This window comes from Pecten maximus, chromosome 8, assembly GCF_902652985.1.
Source record: "Pecten maximus chromosome 8, xPecMax1.1, whole genome shotgun sequence".
Classification (NCBI taxonomy): Eukaryota; Metazoa; Mollusca; class Bivalvia; order Pectinida; family Pectinidae; genus Pecten; species Pecten maximus.
This window is the reverse complement of record NC_047022.1, coordinates 38,851,815-38,873,238: the sequence shown is the minus strand read 5'-3', so window position 1 is coordinate 38,873,238 and position 21,424 is coordinate 38,851,815. Positions and strand designations below refer to the sequence as shown.

The 21,424-nt window shown below is 34.7% G+C and overlaps 2 protein-coding genes and 1 long non-coding RNA gene across 10 annotated transcripts; 1 reads left to right on the top strand and 2 right to left on the bottom strand.

Moving 5' to 3' along the window:
* The first annotated feature begins 1,773 nt into the window (after positions 1 to 1,773).
* Positions 1,774 to 18,140, top strand: LOC117333459. 4 transcript variants are annotated; one of them, XM_033892760.1, is made up of 14 exons: positions 1,783 to 1,814; positions 3,942 to 4,136; positions 5,706 to 5,896; positions 6,424 to 6,488; positions 7,592 to 7,670; positions 7,899 to 7,949; positions 8,211 to 8,643; positions 9,303 to 9,363; positions 10,064 to 10,257; positions 10,727 to 10,852; positions 14,016 to 14,178; positions 14,586 to 14,748; positions 15,815 to 15,888; positions 16,987 to 18,140. In XM_033892760.1, exons 7-14 carry the CDS (start codon positions 8,501 to 8,503, stop codon positions 17,152 to 17,154), a joined length of 1,092 nt encoding a protein of 363 aa, XP_033748651.1. In that variant the 5' UTR covers positions 1,783 to 1,814; positions 3,942 to 4,136; positions 5,706 to 5,896; positions 6,424 to 6,488; positions 7,592 to 7,670; positions 7,899 to 7,949; positions 8,211 to 8,500; the 3' UTR covers positions 17,155 to 18,140. The 4 variants fall into 4 exon arrangements, with proteins under 4 accessions (XP_033748649.1, XP_033748651.1, XP_033748653.1 ...); XM_033892762.1 differs by having other exon boundaries at positions 6,427 to 6,488; positions 16,987 to 17,185; XM_033892759.1 differs by lacking the exons at positions 9,303 to 9,363; positions 10,064 to 10,257; positions 10,727 to 10,852 and adding exons at positions 12,321 to 12,381; positions 13,083 to 13,276; positions 13,666 to 13,791 and having other exon boundaries at positions 16,987 to 17,185.
* Positions 18,141 to 18,156: 16 nt separating this feature from the next.
* On the bottom strand, positions 18,157 to 19,474 carry LOC117333462. Its single transcript, XR_004533905.1, has 2 exons — positions 18,574 to 19,474; positions 18,157 to 18,504 (listed from the first exon to the last, which is right to left on the bottom strand). It is a non-coding gene; the product is annotated as an uncharacterized LOC117333462 (long non-coding RNA).
* A 43-nt stretch (positions 19,475 to 19,517) lies between these two features.
* LOC117333460 (probable ATP-dependent RNA helicase ddx42) lies at positions 19,518 to 21,424 on the bottom strand. 5 transcript variants are annotated; one of them, XM_033892765.1, is made up of 3 exons: positions 20,780 to 21,424; positions 20,710 to 20,737; positions 19,518 to 20,670 (listed from the first exon to the last, which is right to left on the bottom strand). In XM_033892765.1, the coding sequence occupies exons 1-3, from the start codon at positions 21,214 to 21,216 to the stop codon at positions 20,215 to 20,217; spliced, it is 921 nt and encodes a 306-aa protein (XP_033748656.1). In that variant the 5' UTR covers positions 21,217 to 21,424; the 3' UTR covers positions 19,518 to 20,214. The 5 variants fall into 5 exon arrangements, with proteins under 5 accessions (XP_033748656.1, XP_033748658.1, XP_033748654.1 ...); XM_033892767.1 differs by having other exon boundaries at positions 20,710 to 20,758; positions 20,861 to 21,424; XM_033892763.1 differs by having other exon boundaries at positions 20,710 to 21,424.

Sequence of the window (21,424 nt, the reverse complement as noted above, 5' to 3'; positions counted from 1 at the left end):
GTTTTGGCTCATAATATAGAGTTGAGGACTCGCATGCAAGATCTTAATTCATATTGGCTCTCAAACTAGAATCCCACAGTGGTGGGGTAAATCTCAAGAAAAACACAGATCATCAAGGTCACATGGGTGAAATAGGATAATTAAATTGTTTAAATGACTATTACACAACAAGTAAAAGGACTACTGGGTATGGATTTTTACCTAATTCAATTGGTCAGAAGCATCAATGGTAATAGGTAGAAAATATTTTTTGGCCTCCTGGGGCTGATAGGACCTAACAACATAAATATAGGTTTTATATGTAAATAGCTACTAGTCATGAATGATTGCATGAATCAATTTTGACTAGATTTGATCAAATGCATTCTAGGGGGAGGAAAGGGAAACAAATTTTGCATAAGTGGTGATTCTGGAGGGGTGAGTCGAATAGCGGAAAGAGAAGTATGAGAGTTCTAAAATTTCTACTTGTCATGAACGGTTAAATGGATTTTAGTCAGAAGTTTCCTTGAGGGAAGGGAACAACTTTGCATAAATGATGACTCTGGCCTTTCTTGGGTCAGAGGGGCAGGCCCAAGAGAGGAAATAGAGGTAAGGTTTTTTTTAATCACTGCTTTTGTTTTCTGATGATCACTGACCAGGGTTACATACTCCCCCCACCTGGAAAAAACTCATCCTCAAGTTTTTTTCCAGGGGTAACGATGATACTAGTGGAACAAGGCTGAGTATTTTTCCAGGTCCCTACGTATGCATGTGCGCCAATGTAACAGAGCACATTTATTAAACTCAAATCACAGCCTCCACTAGGGATATAACCCAGGACCTCTGGCTTACCAGTCTTATGCTCAACTGATCTAGTTAAAGAGAAAATCTCTCTAACCGAAAGGTATATTGTGGCTAGTATATATATGTACCAGGATTACATTTTGAAAATACGAAAACCTGATATTTACTTGCCAGTGTACTTTGTGATTGATATTGTTTCATTAGAAGTACAACACCTCATTCTGCTATAGTAATCCAATGCTTAAAATGTACATTATTGTGAAATCTTGACAGATTTATGTTCTGGTCCTTTTTAAGAAGCTTATCAATTAAACAATGTTGGAAAAATCTCTAAGAAATGTAAAACAAATATTGCAGTATAAATATAGATCTCTATAATTTATGTTACAGTTACATGTATTATGTAAATGTCTGTAACCCTGGTAAATACTAGCCGCAATATACCGCTCGGCTAGAGAGATCTTCTCTTTAGCTCGATCGGTTGAGCGTAAGACTAGTAAGCCAGAGGTCCCGGGTTCGATCCCTAGCGGAGGCAGTTATTTAAATTTAATTAATCATGCGCTCTGTTACATTGGCGCCCATGTAGGGACTCGGGAATGATACTCATCGCTGCTTGCGAAAGCATCCCATTCAATTATCAGATATCAAGATTCATTTGAAATAAAGGGTTGATATTTCAGTTAATTGGAAGACCGCTTGAGGTAAAAGTTCACCATAATTTGAATAAAGAACTATCCATTATTAGAGTCATTTCAACATGATAGTACATAAGGTATAAAAAAATAAAAATCTTTTTTTTTTTTAATTTTTTTTACAAATTTAGAAAAAATATCAAATATTTTATTAGCGCAAGCCATTTATATCATTTCACACACACAGTATTTTGAAAAAAATAAAGTTAAAAAAAAAATCTGTCTCTGCTGAGCGTCGAACCTGGAAATGTTAACCCTGTCGTGAACCCCCAAAGCCGTATAACCGGAAGTCATTTAGGCCTATGGAGGGGAAAGCACCAAATGTACAAGATGGATTAGGTAAACATGAGTTTTCTTTTTACGTTTTTGTGAATTGGCGTGAAGTTTGTGATGTTCTGATAAGCATATTGAAGCAGTCATATCAATGTTGGTGTTGCAGACAGTTTATTTGAGAGAATGTATGTATCTTATGCCTAAACGATGTTTGATCCTAACCATCTGTTGCCGAAATGGCCGAAATCAACAGGTGTTGAAATGTCAAACCCGTGAACAAGGGACGTGAGATGCCCAAAATTCTTTTAGGCCTAGGCAATGGATTTCAGTAAAGAAAAACCACTCAACTTCACAAAATTATATTGTATGTTTACACACGGAATATGGTGTTTGTTTACACACGGGTTACACTGTATGTTCTTAGATTTGTATCGCACTATCGGTCTTGTTTCATTTCGTTTAGGACTACGACGAATATTCATACCTTAAGCTTGCATACACTTCTCTCCCACGACCATTTGTCAGAACAGTGTATGCCTAGTGTAGCTAGTTTGGGACGAAACATCAACTGTACTGACCATGCATAAGAATTTTAGAAATAGGATTTTTTTTAAAAACACTTTAAAATATACTGTCTTGTAAATTTTATATACATGTATAAGCTTATCTTACAACGGTTCAACAGTGTTATCAAGTTCAACTTTAGGACAATAAATACAATTAATGTATCATTTTTAGATACCATATATGTTAAGTCCAAATTTAAACTGCAGGAGTTATAAATATATGGTTAATAATAATCCAGACAAAAATACCATATATATATATACATGTATTCTTATTGATCAAATTTTAAACTCCTGTGCCAAAACATCATCTATTAAATAAAAATACATTGAATGACATTTATAATTGAGGTCATTAACTTAAAACAATAGGTCCTAATTATTTTTTAATTATTGGATAGGCCCAAATTATATTTAAATTATTGGATATAGATTTTGTGTTTAACTATAGTGATATCAAAGACTTTTTTAAGATTAAACTGAATGTAGGCCACATCTATAATGTCTAGTCCGTCAGATACGTAGCCTGCTTACTCTGTGTGTGCTGGAGTGCCTCTCTCATCATCTATGTGTGTAGCTACATCTGTTTACTTTTGTAAATATGTCATATTTCTGTCTCTAAAATATCTGCTCATTTTCAGTACCGTATTCAGTATAATTATTAAACTACATCTGCTGGTCTCTTTACTCTCTTTTAATGGTTATCTATCACTGACTGACATAATCTTTATGGTGATATATACTACTACATGTAGTACTGTTACAGCTATAATGATAAAAATATACCTTTATTCAACAAAATCACATGTACATACTGTATATGTTTGTAACTTAAAAATAGATTGTCCTTGATTGGTTAATTCTTTGTGAAACTATATATGGGCAGTGTTATTTGGATGATTAGTTGATTTCTTATCTTAAAAATGAATTCTTGTTCATTGATTTGGTCATCATTTATGAACTCGCTGATTGTAATTCTCTATCAATTACTCCACACCAAATTAAATTAAAGCTACTTTGGTTGTATATATGGTGATTTCCAGAGTACTCACTTAGAGTTATAACCACATACCGTATATATATATGTACATGTGTATTTTAAATCAAATGGTATGTATAGAAAGATGTGGAATAATCTATCAGATGAATATAAAAACATTTAGAAACCCACGTAACATAACTGATCTTGTCATGGATATCCAATATTTCAAACTGTATAACCAAGTAATTCAAATCATCACTGTTTATACATTCACAACCAATTAATTCAAATCATCACTGATTATACATTCACAACCAATTAATTCAAATCATCACTGTTTATACATTCACAACCAATTAATTCAAATCATCACTGTTTATACATTCACGACCAATTAATTCAAATCATCACTGTTTATACATTCACGACCAATTAATTCAAATCATCACTGTTTATACATTCACAGCCTGTTATCAGCATAACAACAAGCAAAAAAAAAAAAAAACTTTATTCACTGGACTCTGATTCCTTCATTTCTTTTACAGTTCAACAGATTGATATCTTTAATTCATTCACATAAGAAGGTGTAATTATTATGTTGGATACGGTATTGATTTCACTAATCCTATGACATTATCTCTGTAGACTAGTGAAAGGCTGCGGCCAGTGTGACTGTTTTAACACCACAGCATGGAGCCTGTTATAACACAAAGCATGTGTCCAATCTGTACTGTTACCCAGCATGTATCTGTGACATCTTTTGTGATTCGTTAAAAGATACAATAAATAGTTACCATGGAGATGCAAGGGTTTCATGGACAGCCCCGAAAAGTTCTCAAAGTAAGTATATATCTAATGAAGAAAATTGAAATGATGTTCAATAATTATGTCCTTCGTCTTCAAAATATAAAAAAAGAAATGTTTTTTTCTTGAAGCTGAGCAACTGTATAGTGTTCTCCCCTTTATGTGACATTTTCTGCACTAAATCACAGTATTATCATACATATGTTGTGACTGCACGTACGCGTACCACCAGTCTGATTGTGGCATGTTTGTTGGTGTGATTGTTTTGATAGGTATATAGTGCATGATTGTACTGTGATTCCTGTTGATAATTATTTCAACTTCAGTTGATAGGCCTAATATAACAAGTAATCCATAATTTAATGCAAACATATGAAAATACAGCCGACTATCGTGAATGTCTATCACATGTTGATGGGACCAGAAAAACTGTATCAGTTAATAATGGTAGAATTTACAGGCATATCAAGGGAGATGCTATCTTCGTCCACTACTTGCAGCATCACAAAAGATAATTGATCAACTGATTACTTGATAGATATTTGATAATTCATGTTTATTCATGGTGATTTTCCAAATTCATGTTTATTCATGTTTTTTTCCAATCAATATCCCTACAGGTGTGAAATGAGCCATACATATATATTGCCCACCAGATCTACCATTTCCAGAAGCAGATAATTAATATTCACTAGTTATATATCATAGCTGCAGAAATTAGCTGTTTAAATTAATAGATACCATAAACAGGATGATTCTTAATATCAGTGTAATGACATTAGTCCTTACACACATAATTAACTGATAAAGTTCCATCTTTCCTAATTAACTAGCATATGCATGCAAAACAAACCTACATTAATGTACTGACTTGAATGTTCCAGCTTTCCATGTCAGCTACTTAATTCTGCAACCATGGATATTGATTTCTATCTGAAAGCTTTATTTATTTACATCAGTTATTTATCTGTAATTCGTCCATCCTTTCATTTCAATAGAAATCACGATTTTATCATTAATCATATTTTTACCTCTAGGGGAGCTATTGCTATATATAACCCCAATAGCTTCAGCATCAACGTCTTCCGTAGACAGCTAGTTTAAACAGTGTCGTGTCAATACTAATTCATGAAGATACAGCCTAGATATTTCACGTACACCTTTCCATTGGTACTGCGTTTGGGGGCCTGTTGACCTTGACCATGACCTTTGACCTAATTTAAAAAAACTTTAACCTTAGCCACAATGTGTAAACCATATGAGACAGGGCTTTTGATTTAAATTAACATATAAGATAGAGTTTTCATATTTGACATATGTGTACTTTGTCCTAAGACCTTTCCATTGCTATTACATTTGCAGACCTAATGAACATGACCTTGACCGTTAACATACTTTTGAAAATTAAAAAAAACTAATTCTGAATTTCAACCCACTCGGCAAGGTATCGTTTTGTCTTCTGACAACGTTAACTCTTGTAAATTTTTCTTGAAAATAACTTATTCAAGTGTTTTCAGACAGATTTTGCAGAGCCATGAACCTTATCTTTAAAAGCGTTATACACAAGATTATGTTCACTTTACATTCACAACTTTGTTGATATAGCAAATGTCCATAAGACGTCAGGATTTGGAACGGTCGTCACAGAGGCTGACAAGTAACCTGGCGCAATTACAGCTAGTCAACATGGAACAGGAACAGAGGATTGATACCACGCTTGTCTGAACTGCAGCAACAGCAGAAACGCACAGAGGAATTACTGCATTCTGATTGGTCAAATACTACTACCAGTCAAGGTTGATTGAACATCTTGTATTAATCATATTAATAAACTTATTAACTTTCACTGATGTTGATACATTTTGTATGTGTGATTTATCTAATCTATTGACTGGATGATTGTAATTAACAGACTCAAAACTTGATCAATATCTAAAGGCTGAGCTTAAGATGATAATTATTTCATTTCCCAACATCTATAATATCATTTTATAATTACAAATTTACATTACTTGTTTCGCCATCACAATGGCATCCTAACTATGTATTACAGTATAAAAGTTATTTGAAAACACAAACATGATGCTGACATGTACAGAAAATATGAACCAGACTTCTGATGGCCCTCTAGATCTATATCTTTATCATATAAAGAGAATACACTATCAGCACTTAATTCAATCTTTGTTTACTTTATAACAATTACACATTGTATGTCAACTTGTAATTACCTGTAATCACCGGCTAATATAATATTTTTTCATCTTCCAATATGATCAGTAAATGAGGATGGCATTTGTTTAACTGTTGTTGTTTGTTTCAGAAGATCAAAAAAGATCCTCTGGGTCTCAAAGTACAGTCCAGCGAGAACAGTCATTCACACGACAGGTTAGTTGATGTTAAGTTTATTTGAATGTCAATAAGTAAGTTCAGCACTTTGATGTGTCACAAACCATTAGTTTAAAGATGCTATATTCTATTTATCACATTTTAGGCCACCTGAAGTCTAAAGTGACCTGGTATTGCAATCACCTTTTGTCCATTGTTGTCTGTAAGCAGTTTACATTTCGTCTTCTTTTCAGTACATTTTGGTCTTTTCACTGAAATTTTGCAGTAATTTTCCATGTGGCCTCTTGGTGAACTAAAATTGTGAATTATATGCCCCCCTGCCCTCTAGCTTCCTTAGGCATGGGGAAATTTCAAGTTCAGATTAACTGAAATTCAAAAATATTCTTTTAAGACCCAGATATGATAGAATCAAATACTAATGTGTAGTGGGGACTGGGAGGGTGTATAATTTACTATAGTTTACATAGGGAAATCACATTTTTGAACACCATTTGTTGAATTGCCTCTGGAAAAGATAAAAACTTGGTCAGAATTATCAGTATGGGATAGCAGTTTGTTACTATGTACTTAAACCTTGTGGTTAGAATTATCATTATGGGATTAACTGCTTGATGGTGTATATGCATATTGGCCTGACTGACCTCTAGCACTTGTTGGACAGGATCAAAATTGGTCAAATTGACTGAAATATATTAGAAGTCATGTGATCATTAAAGCCCAGGGGCCTCTTGTCTATAACTCATTTTTATGAGAAAATCAGCAAAAACTGTCAAAAGTTATTCTCATATACTGTAAGACTGGCTAAAGTGCTAATTATCTACCAGAAAAATAAACATGTGACCATATGTGATGAAGTGGAGTTTTAATTTCATATAAATCTTATCCATACCTATATAGCTATCTATTAAAAGATGATCATGATGTTTCATGTCTAAGTTACAAATTCTCAGCCCACTATCTGTTTTATGTTCAAAAGTCCTACTTTTCCTCTCTCCAGTACAGTAACAAACATGACTGATATTTCCCTACATAAGAAAGCTATACCTGATGTTAATATTGGTGATTCACCTTCCAGATATCTTATACTATGATGTAGTCCTGACACACAGGGACATTTATATATCATTTCATTTGATTACAAGCTGAAGCAGTGGAGCACATCTGATGTTATCCGGTGGCTAGAACACAGGAAACTCCACAAGTTTATCCTCCTTTTCCAAAGTAAGTCATAATCCAAAGTGTTGTACATGGTCTAGGTATTGGTCCCAAACCTTCACAATACAGCATGACCAGCTATATTGGGCACATACATTCAATGTAAATCTATACCTGTTTATAATCAGTTAATTGGAAACTCGGAAAATTCAGACCCCTGTTACTTGTCATGATTAAGTTTTAACTTGTTTCAATTCAAATGACAGACTTAATACCTATTTTATGTGTTGCTAGGACACCACGTGGCAGGGATTGACCTAGTAGATCTACAGCTGCCATTCCTAGGTAAGTCCTAATGCAGATACTGAACATTTTACTCTCATTTTTCTCAAATTTTACAAACTATTTGCATAAAACACTAAACTAAAAATACTGGTATACTAACATTGAAGAGGACCATCAAACGCAAGTTTGTCATCTTACTGAATTTGGATATTGATGGCAGGATGAAAAATAAATGTATAAGTACATGTGTATATTCATACATGATTTAAACACTGAAATCGCTAAAACAAGATAAAATATGCCATATATTTGTTATTATAGAGGGTTATGACCACATCAGTATTGAAGACAGGGAACTGCTTCTGGCTGAGGTGTATGAGTTACTGAGGCTGGAACAGAATACTGACGAGGACGACACACATCGTCTCCAGACTCTAGTCGAGCACCAGAAATACCAAGCAGCCATCACTCTAGCCAAAGACAAATCCAGTGCATTCCATCGGTCACAGAGTGTACCAGTGGTCCTGACCTCTGGTCAGTCTCCCGTTCTGCCGTCATCACCGTCATCATCGTCACCTACACCCAAACTTCGTAAAAAGTCTGAGTCGGATATGAGGGAGGTAGATTTGAGGGACGGAGTTGTCACACTGCGTAGACAGAAAGTTCTCAGTGGAGAGGGGTATACTGGGGCCAGGTCTCCGCGTGGGGACAAACTTGTACGCCAGAATTCTCCTAGTGGGGATTCTTATTCAAGGTGAGTGTGAGATATTTTATAGCAGAGGGAAGAAAATATAAGATATTTAAATGGTACCTACATCTGACTATTATTTATCACAACTTGTTATCCAGTAAATTTATCCCATGTAATATTTGTTCATGTCACAAGTGTAATATAACCTGGAGGGTTTGGTTGTCCCAATCTGATGTCCACATTAAGTGTCGCTGTGTGTCAGTAACTGATTGTTATGCTTTTCTGATTGACTTTGAGCAGCTTGACCTGGTCACTAGCTGTAGCTGCTGTATTTGATCTACATCTACTATTCTTTAGTGGCTTGGCTTAGTAATTGTGCAATGATCAGATGCAAATTTTAGATTAAAAAGATTTTTTTCACATCTGATAAGTTCTCCTTCAGATTAATTGGGTTACACTTACATCAGAAATGTAGCTGGAGTGGCTTTATTGATTGCTTGTTATAGTTGGTGAAGTATATTACATTGTAACTAGATTCCCATTACTGCCTGTCAGCCAAATAAGGAATAATGATGACAGCGTGTTAGTTAAATATTCTAGAAAAAAAAGGTAATTCATTTTCTGTCTTGAGATTTGAAAATTGTATCTTTTGGATTCATCACAACCACTTTTTATGACAAACCTCACGAAACATTGTGTTGAAAGTGTTATTTGGTTTTCAGCACAGGATCATTGAAGTCTGGTGCTAGTGGGGGAGGCACACTGAACAAACCAGTGAGGAAGGTGAGAGTGTGGGGGGTATATAACATGTGTTGGTTAATTATACAACACCACGTGTTACAACAAATATAAATTAATGTATAATGTTAAACATCAAATCAATCTTATAGAGATATCTACAATAGATCATAGATGTAGTCGATATAGTCACACTGTATAACACAAACTCTAGTGTGTTACATTTTCAATTTTCAACATTTTCTGGTTGATAAGACCATAAAAATAGACACAAATTTAGTTGAAATAATAGATTATTCAAAGATAAGCATGATATCAGTGCAAATACCACACATACTTACTTCTCGAAGAGAGGGGATTTCAATATTTCAATTTTCATCTTAAAAAGCCTCTACAAGCCATTGTTTTTCTATTACCATAGGATTTGCATCACACCTTTTTCCTGGGGACTCAAAATATAAAATTGTTCCTACATTTTACTATGAAGCTGGTTAACTTAGTATGTACTGGTAAAACCTGTACATGATCATACAGTCACCTAGGAAACCTAAACCAGTGTTTTAGGATGGTCTCGAAACCCAAGCCAGTGTTTAGGGATGGTCTCGACTGTCTGGTGTATTGGAGCATGGGGATTTGTCAACGCGAACAGGACACTGATAAATGATAATCGTTTTATGTAAAAAAAAAAACCTTGCAGAGATCTTTACCTATGTAATTTGTATACCCCCATATCTCTCACTCACAGAAGTTACAGACCAAGCCTGTCGGTAGGTGTTCATTGTACAACCTGTTTGATGGGAAAGCTGCACAGGAAGTCTGCTGTATCCACCTACGCAAGACCAGTGGTCAGTTTGGGATGACTTTCCAAGTGGATAACAAAGGTCATTTGATTGTGGGGTCATTGGAAGAAAGTGAAATTGGAGTTAGGGCAGGAGACAGGTGAGGCTTTTCTTGGCCTATCTATACATGATAATCTGAACATTATACACTAATCTTATTTAGAGTAGCTGTTTTATCCCTAGAGCCAACCTAGATAATGCCCGAACTGGAAATAGGAAGATAACTATGTCTGATTTATGTCACCACTAATTCTTGGTTGGATTCATGCAGTGTTATCCTTTATATATCTGCCCTTCCTCAAATTCTGTATTTTGCTGATTTTGCTATTTTTATAAACAGTGAAAGAATGTTCAAATTGATATTTTGCATGAAAGTTCTTTTGGTATCAAATATCATTGATTTGGAGTCTTAATAAGAAAATCATAATTAAAAAAAAAAACTTTTGACATATTTGAGCTTACCATATTCTAAATGACTTTCTAAAATTTACTTTTGAAGGTTTGCAGAGGTGTATACTGTAACCTAAAAAATATTATATAGCTGATTTAACGTTTAGTCCTAATTTCAGGGTTCTGGAAATGAATGGTCATCTACTGTTGTCAATGACAACAAGTGATGTTCAGCGATTGGTGGAAGGAGTGACCAGTCAGTGTGAGGAGGTGGGGTTGGTAATCTGGTGTGACCCTACAGTTAGGTGAGCATGGCTACACAGTTAGACAGAGTTTTTCTTTTTCCCGAAGACATTTTGTTATGTTTACTTATGAAACAATCCGAACCAATCAAAATCATCGTGAGGGTACATGTCTCTATCGACCAATCAATACATTGTTGTATGACTCGAGGTGCGTTCGGCATGAAAACCAAGAAAACAACAGTGGAGATCGGTTATACGGCAGATAGTTTTTACTATCGCTTAGGAATGGTTCATTTTTTTTGTTGCGCCCGAGGACCCGGTGAAACATAATTTTATGCGCCTAGTGATAAAAAATAGTGCCAATGGCGTGATGGTGCGGCCTAAAATGAACACTGCAGTCTAGAATCCCTTTTCTATATAAACTACAATAAAAGACCATACAGAATATCATACATGATAACTCATACATATAAATATATATATCACATGAAATACGTGATGATTGCTTTACTGATAAGAATATTATATGATTTTATTCCAACATAAAAATCATGTCAGCATAGTATACACGTATACTCGTATATAATAAAACACATTATTCAATGGATCATTAAAACACTAATTCATCATTCGATCAATCATGATTGTCAACCACACAGGGAAAAACCAAATGAATTCAAATAAAACTAACTTACCCATGATGAACATAATATAGCGGGCAAACCAAGACAAACCAAGACAAACCACCGTCTACCACGGCAAATTCAAAACTGCCCAAACACAAAGAAACATTTACTAAAACATATGAAAACAACATCCAACCAATCAAACACCTTCGTCAAAGTCCGTCAGAACTGTCACATGTCCAGTGTGTCAGTGACCACTATTTACGCACACACACATATACATGTACATTATGAAAACGCATACGCCGATATAATACTCGCGCTCAGGTAAAAGCATTTTTCTAATCTAACGGAGTAATTCAATAAATGACAATCATTATAATATCACATGATGATTAAAATAATAATATTTATAAACAAAACTATTTATTACCAATACATACTATTAGGTATCATTGAATATATAGAGGATATCTAACAGTGTCTTCAGTAATACCAAATATATTTCACGAGTGGGGCTAATATTTTGATATTTTTCACGAGTGCGCAGCACAAGTGAAAAATATCAAAATATTAGCCTCACGAGTGAAATATATTTGGTATTACTGAAGACACTGTTAGATATTCTGTTTATTACATTTTTTATCAACGAAAAGCCTACCCCGTATGCTAACTAGGCCTACAGTTCCCTAAAAAAGTAGTTCCCCCTGTCCAGGTGCTGACATATATGTCAGCCAAATAAGGAATAATGATGACAACGTGTTAGTTAAATATTCTAGAAAAAAAAAGGTAATTCATTTTCTGTCTTGAGATTTGAAAATTGTATCTTTTGGATTCATCACAACCACTTTTTATGACAAACCTCACGAAACATTGTGTTGAAAGTGTTATTTGGTTTTCAGCACAGGATCATTGAAGTCTGGTGCTAGTGGTGGAGGCACACTGAACAAACCAGTGAGGAAGGTGAGAGTGTGGGGGGTATATAACATGTGTTGGTTAATTATACAGCACCAAGTGTTACAACAAATATAAATTAATGTATAATGTTAAACATCAAATCAATCTTATAGAGATATCTACAATAGATCATAGATGTAGTTGATATAGTCACACTGTATAACACAAACTCTAGTGTGTTACATTTTCAATTTTCAACATTTTCTGGTTGATAAGACCATAAAAATAGACACAAATTTAGTTGAAATAATAGATTACTCAAAGATAAGCATGATATCAGTGCAAATACCACACATACTTACTTCTCGAAGAGAGGGGATTTCAATATTTCAATTTTCATCTTAAAAAGCCTCTACAAGCCATTGTTTTTCTATTACCATAGGATTTGCATTACACCTTTTTCCTGGGGACTCAAAATATAAAATTGTTCCTACATTTTACTTTGAAGCTGGTTAACTTAGTATGTACTGGTAAAACCTGTACATGATCATACAGTCACCTAGGAAACCTAAACCAGTGTTTTAGGATGGTCTCGAAACCCAAGCCAGTGTTTAGGGATGGTCTCGCCTGTCTGGTGTATTGGAGCATTGGGATTTGTCAACGTGAACAGGACACTGATAAATAATAATCGTTTTATGTAAAAAAAAAAAAACTTGCAAAGATCTTTACCTATGTAATTTGTGCACTCCCATATCTCTCACTCACAGAAGTTACAGACCAAGCCTGTCGGTAGGTGTTCATTGTACAACCTGTTTGATGGGAAAGCTGCACAGGATGTCTGCTGTATCCACCTACGCAAGACCAATGGTCAGTTTGGGATGACTTTCCAAGTGGATAACAAAGGTCATTTGATTGTGGGGTCATTGGAAGAAAGTGAAATTGGAGTTAGGGCAGGAGACAGGTGAGGCTTTTCTTGGTCTATCTATACATGATTCATGCAGTGTTATCCTTAATATATCTGCCCTTCCTCAAATTCTGTATAAAAGTTTTGCTGATTTTGCTATTTTTATAAACAGTGAAAGAATGTTCAAATTGATATCTTGCATGAAAGTTCTTTTGGTATCAAAAATTGATATCTCGCATGAAAGTTCTTTTGGTATCAAACATCATTGATTTGGAATCTAATTAGAAAATCATAATAAAAAAAAAAAAAAAAAAAAACTTTTGACATATTTGAGCTTACCATATGCTAAATGACTTTCTAAAATTTACTTTTGAAGGTTTGCAGAGGTGTATACTGTAACTTAGAAAATATGATATAGCTGATTTAACGTTGAGTCCTAATTTCAGGGTTCTGGAAATGAATGGTCATCTACTGTTGTCAATGACAACAAGTGATGTTCAGCGATTGGTGGAAGGAGTGACCAGTCAGTGTGAGGAGGTGGAGTTGGTAATCTGGTGTGACCCTACAGTCAGGTGAGCATGGCTACACAGTTAGACAAAGTTTTTTAGCACATACCTGAATTGACAAAGATTACCTCCATGTTGAATTAGGGCTACCACAATGCTTATCATAGAAAATAATGTACATAAATTGTTATTAGCACAATGATAGTTTAGCAAAATGCTCCAAGTGTGAGAATGGCTAGAATAAGATTACTGCTGAAATGTGTACGTTGATTAAAGGTGTATCATTATAGGAGACTGGCATTGCGAGGCAGTGAAGAGCTGGCAGACAAGCGCTGGTGGAACTTAAGGAAGGTGTTGACAGACATGCAAGGACAGGATATGGACCCTGATCAGATTATCCGTGGTGTCCCACAAAAGGACATAACAGACCTCAAAGACAGATGTTCATTACAGGTAAAATATGTACCCACAGTAACAACCTCAAATACAGGTTAATTTTGTACCCCCAATCACGATCTCAAAGACTGCTGTTTATTTCAGGTCAAATTTATACTCTCAATTACAACTTCAAAGACAGCTGTTCATCACAAGTAAATATTTAATCCTAATAACAGGTCTGTCACTGTGTTAAACTTAGACAATATGTTTCTAGACTGGACTTCTACAATTTGATACAGGACATATATATTGAAGTGTTTTTGTCACTTGTGCTCTAGCCATTCACAGAGACATATTTTTCTTCCACAATAAAGACCCCTCACACACTACCACCTTGGCCAATAAATGAAATAAATGTTTATGTAAATTTCCTGTTATATCTAGACAATAATCTGTGATTCTGATGTCTAATATTTCCTCAGGATGAATTGGTGGAACTGAAGGATTTGGTAAAGGATCAGCAGGGTGTGATTGAGGGCCTACAGCGAGAACTCACAGCCAAAGAGGAGTGTGTGTGGGAGGTACGACGTCAGAAGGATGCTGCACTAAAGGCTGCTACTGACCTCCATTCAGAGTCTAGGAAAGGTATGTTCATGGTTCCTTAACCCTTATGGCACCTGTACAATCCAGTACAAGTAATGTGGGTTTATAGTGTCTACCCTAATTGTACCGGTACAGGTAAGGTGTATTTATATAGTAAATTACCCCTACACATTACAGCACCTTTCTTTTGAATTCTGTATAGGTTTGTTTTTGTTTGCTGAGTTAATCACCCCTAGAACAGCCAGAGTAATTTTGAGTCGGGTCTCCTTGTAGTAGTCAGTGACTACCTCCTTGTAGTAGTCAGTGACTACCTCAGTGAACAACTTATGGGAGGCCCTTGGCACGCCATCCATATCAGTTAGAGTAGAAACCACAGACCATTCCGTTTCTCAGCTTCCCATGAAACATAAACCTATACAGGTAGGGAGGGTCAAACAACACACTTGGTATCCTCACCTGAGATTTTGTGACCAGTGATTTAACTGACTGAGATATTGAGGGCCCCTGCCAAACACAGATGATGTATTTATTTAAAGACTGTTGTGTGTAGACGAGGTATTTCAAGCCCGTTGTATATAGCCAAGGTATTTCAAGGCTGTTGTATATAGGAGAGGTATTTCAAGGCCGTTGTATATAGACGAGGTATTTCAAGGCTGTTGTATATAGAGGAGATATATCAAGGCCGCTGTATATAGAGGAGATATTTCAAGGCCGTTGTATATAGACGAGGTATTTCAAGGCCGTTGTATATAGACGAGGTATTTCAAGGCCATTGTATATAGGCGAGGTATTTCAAGGCCATTGTATATAGGCGAGGTATTTCAAGGCCATTGTATATAGACAAAGTATTTCAAGGCCGCTGTATATAGAGGAGATATTTCAAGGCTGTTGTATATAGAGGAGATATTTCAAGGCCGTTGTGTATAGACGAGGTATTTCAAGGCTGTTGTATATAGGCAAGGTATTTCAAGGCCGTTGTATATAGACGAGGTATTTCAAGACTGTTGTATAATACTAATTAATACGGGATCCATTATACATTCAATTAAACATTTATTTATAAATCTAACTGCTGGCCTTGACTGACTTCACATTAACCTTTGCACAGGTGTGTCCATACAAGGAGAATCGCAGTATTACCAAATGACCATGGACAGTCTGAAGGTTGAAGGTGCCTCTAAGGTCAGTATACATAATTCTGTAACTCTTATTTCATATCTGCCAACTGCTTAGAATTCCCACAAGGGAATAGGTGCATGCTCAAATGTTGAAGCATATTCTTGTGCATTAATTGTATTGACTGCCATTTGACTCTTAACATGATTAAATAAATGTCTTGAGCTGCTTTCTCTTGAAGACATATTGGATTTCTAAAAATATAAACAATTAAGAAGTTCCCTGATGAATGTATTATGTCTAATTATGGGTAAAAAATAAAGATGCTTCCTCCCCAGTTAGGGCAATAGAGAGTACTGGTAAGTCTGTAGGATTTCATTCTTGAAGAAAGTCATCCAGAATTATTAGTTTACACAAAGAGAGATTAAAATGTTGTCTGGAATTACAGACCTTGAAATAATGAATCATTTGGTCTGCTATTAATTCAGATCTCATCAATTCCTGATTATATACAGTTAAAGTATGTACAGTACTAGTAGATGGAGTACATTGTGTTAGATATTTATTAGGTACATTTTATGCCTATTGATCAGTTTCAAAGCATTGCCATTTATTCCCATCACCACAACATGATCGGGGAGATGTTATAATGCTATCTGTGTGTTTGTTTGTACGGCTATGTCATAAATATCATAAGACACATGTAAAAATACTATTGTGACATCACAAATACTTCATGATGTGATGTTGCAAGTATGTTTCTGCAGATAAAAACGTACAATCCATCTGTCTTATACAGAAATAAATGTTTTTACTTACGTTCACATACTTACATAAGTTAAAATAAGTTAAGATAAAAAGAATTTTACACTTGTTTCAGTGTAATATGTAATTTATTAAACTTGTTAAATAACTTGATATGCCATGAGTGTTTAGGTAACTTTGATAAATTCTATACATGTATCACATATAGCCACTTGACAATGTGTAAGATCCTCAATTTTCAGAATGATGCGTAATTTGGCACACTGCTGGATCAGCATAATAACCTGAGTCTAGATATTGTTGATCCTCATAAATATTTCCTTGTCTGTAAGTGATGCAGTTGCTACATATTGGCCATCTAGATAAGCTAACATGCTATGTTCTGCTTTGACCTTCCAGGAAAAGTTGATGAGCTCACTGAAGGAAATAGTGAAGGAAGCTAGTCGTCAGAAGGTTTATCTAGATCGTCTCATATCTGTAGTGATCGAGGAGTCGCCATGGATTCTGGAGCAAGTTGATGCAGACTTTGATGAAATGGTACCAGACACATCAGGAGAATACTGTTGATTTATGGTACTGACGCAAACCTTGTTGGTGCTATGATGAATACCATCAAAATAATATCTATTATATATATAAAATCATAATAATAATATTTATATATAAATTATATTTCTATACTTGTATTAACAGACCAAAATTGATGGTGATGGTTTACTTTGAATATGTTTACATATTTAGTTTAGGTGCTACATTTAGTTGTGAATGTGTTAAACTGTATGCATTTGTGAAAGATAAAAGATATTAGAAAAGTTGTGAAAGCACACCTAAAGTTCCTTAACAAATTTTTATTTTATGGTTTTAGAAGAAGAACATCTGATTCAGTTGTCGATTTTTTATGATACTCGTTTTTCAATACTGCCACAATATTGCCACTAAAGTTATTCCTCTCAACTCAGCATTATAAGTTGTTTTTACTGGAAGGTACTGCCATCTTAGGTGCAATATTAGTTTGTGTACTTACAGTATAACAAGATATTTATTTGCCATAACTTTATATATTTCGACTTCTATAATCATTCCTGTACTGTATAAATACCTATTATTTTGACTGCAATCTTACTTCATCACTTTTCATGCTTTAATAATGTATTGAACTATCAGAGATAATTGGATTATATTGTTTTTATTATTTATGTTGAGGTTGTGCCAATTTGTAATTATTCGTTAAGTATTATACGAAGATCTGTTCTAGTATATATAACTGTTAATCTATTATCATTTATTATCTGTTTATTTTGTAGTTTTGGTGTATGACTGTATTTTACCTATGAAGTGCCCGTCATTCTAAGCTTGTCGCTCTCTATTTGATTGGAAATCAATTAAAAGGTTGCTTTTACCCCCTTATCTGCCAGTACAATCTTTTTGACCAATGACTGTTTCAAAGAAATGGGGAAAATGTTTTTGAATTCATATTTAACAAAGAAAAAATTCCTCACATAAATGACGTTTTAGAGTGGCACGGTATGCATAACAGGGTGACATACAGATGTCTTTGTTTTTTTGTTATTTTGTTTAAGTTTAATTATTTTATTACCACAAATGTATTTTTCCTCTGTGTAGAGTGTATGTGTAGTTTTGTTTAAGGAAGAATATCAGTATTCTGTATATTATTATTAAGATACCTGTATATTGAGGTGATGAATACCTGTATATTGAGGCAGTGAATACCTGTATATTGAGATGATGAATACCTGTATATTGAGATGATGAATACCTGTATATTAAGATGATGAATACCTGTATATTGAGGTGATGAATACCTGTATATTGAGGTGATGAATACCAGTATATTTAGGTGAAACATACCTGTGTATCTAGGTGAATAATACCTGTATATGTATCAATGATAAATACCTGTATATTGAGGTTCTGAATGCCTGAATATTAAGGCAATGAATACCTGTATATTTAGGTGAATAATACCTGTATATAGAGGAATACTATGGTCACATCTTTATTTATTCTATTTTTATTGTATAACATTTTAACCTCTATAGATATGTACTGGTGCTAGCACTATCTGGGTGTAGGGTAAGAGTCCTCTAAATAGCATATCCAGTGGTATTTTTTACAAGCATATGAATCACTACTCTGGTCCAATTTAACAAAAGTAACTTAATCAACTTTAGTATGTATCTTGGCCTACCAAAGGCATTGCTATTGACACCTAATTTGTAAAACTGTTTGTATATTTTGGCAAAACATGCAAAGAATGCATAATTAGCTGTTGTGTATCACATACCTAAGTATATTGCACAAATTAACCATGCCATTATGCTGACATGTGTCTAGCAATACAGGCATTTGTTTTACTACATGTGACTGTATTACAAGCATAAACATTGATTCTGTTTTTACCTTGAAATATAAATGGCATTGTGAATTATATCACACAAATATGGTATATTGGGAGATATTTCATTTAATATCAATGCTCCTATAAGATACTATTAAGACATCTGAACATAGTAAGAAGAATGTGTGGCTTTTTTTTTTAGAAATCTGCATGATTTCCCTCAAACTCATTGGTTGAACTACACTCTGACCATCTATATAACTAAACATACCTTGAACTGACCAGCTATATGTATAACTATACATACTTTGTACTGACCAGCTATATAACTATACATACCATGGAATGACCAGCTATATAACTATACATACTATATGGACTGACCAACTATATAACTATACATACCATGGACTGACCAGCTATATCACTATACATACCATGGACTGACCAACTATATAACTATACATACTTTGGACTGACCAACTATATAACTATACATACTTTGGACTGACCAACTATATAACTATACATACCATGGACTGACCAACTATATAACTATACATACCATGGACTGACCAGCTATATAACTATATATACCATGGACTGACCAGCTATATAACTATACATACTTTGTACATACTATAATTATACCTACCATGGACTGACCAGCTATATAACTATACATACCATGGACTGACCAGCTATATAACTATACATACCATGGACTGACCAGCTATATAACTATACATACCTGGGACTGACCAGCTATATAACTATACGTACCTCGGACTGACCAGCTATATAACTATACATACCATGGACTGACCAGCTATATAACTATACATACCTCGGACTGACCAGCTATATAACTATACATACCATGGACTGACCAGCTATATAACTATACATACCATGGACTGACCAGCCTTATAACTATACATACCATGGACTGACCAGCTATATCACTATACATACCATGGACTGACCAGCTATATAAGTATACATACTTTGGACTGACCAGCTATATAAGTATACATACCATGGACTGATAAGCTATATCACTATACATACCATGGACTGACCAGCTATATAACTATACATACCATGGGCTGACCAGCTATATAACTATACATACCATGGACTGACCAGCTATATAACTATACATACCATGGACTGACCAGCTATATAACTATACATACCATGTACTGACCAGCTATATAACTATACATACCATGGACTGACCAGCTATATCAGTATACGTAAGGAGGCTAGTTTGAGTATTTGATTGTATACCAGTTAGTGCTGTTACTGGTATAGTTAGTGCTGTTACTGGTATAGTTAGTGTTGTTACTGGTATAGTTTGTGTAGTTACTGGTATATGGGAGTAGGCTGGTATAGTTAGTGTTGTTACTGGTATATGGGAGCAGGCTGGTATAGTTTGTGTAGTTACTGGTATAGTTTGTGTTGTTACTGGTATATGGAAGTAGGCTGGTATAGTTTGTGTTGTTACTGGTAAAGTTTGTGTTGTTACTGGTATATGGAAGTAGGCTGGTATAGTTTGTGTTGTTACTGGTATAGTTTGTGTTGTTACTGGTATATGGGAGCAGGCTGGTATAGTTTGTGTTGTTACTGGTATAGTTTGTGTTGTTACTGGTATATGGGAGTAGGCTGGTATAGTTTGTGTTGTTACTGGTATAGTTTGTGTTGTTACTGGTATAGTTTGTGTTATTACTGGTATATGGGGGTAGGCTGGTATAGTTTATGTTGTTACTGGTATATGGGAGCAGGCTGGTATAGTTTGTGTTGTTACTGGTATAGTTTGTGTTATTACTGGTATAGTTTGTGTTGTTACTGGTATATGGGAGCAGGCTGGTATAGTTTGTGTTATTACTGGTATAGTTTGTGTTATTACTGGTATAGTTTGTGTTGTTACTGGTATATGGGAGCAGGCTGGTATAGTTTGTGTTGTTACTGGTATAGTTTGTGTTATTACTGGTATAGTTTGTGTTGTTACTGGTATATGGGAGTAGGCTGGTATAGTTTGGGTTGTTACTGGTATAGTTTGTGTAGTTACTGGTATAGTTTGTGTTTTTACTGGTATATGGGAGTAGGCTGGTATAGTTTGTGTTGTTACTGGTATACCGGAGCAGGCTGGTATAGTTTGTGTTACTGGTATATCGGAGCAGGCTGGTATAGTTTGTGTTGTTACTGGTATATGGGGGTAGGCTGGTATAGTTTGTGTCATTTGTATATGGGAGCCGAGGTACCATTTGGATTTTTTTAACCGGAAAAGATGTGTTCTTTTCTGCTGAATATAGATATAAACATGTAGTCACATATGTATTTTCATGAAAGAGAATCTTTTTCCTATTTCATCGAAATGTACATAAAATTCGTTATTTGATACTAATATACAACTACATTTATCATGTAATGTTTATATTGTTAGTTAATGTTTCAACCATAATAAATACAAAA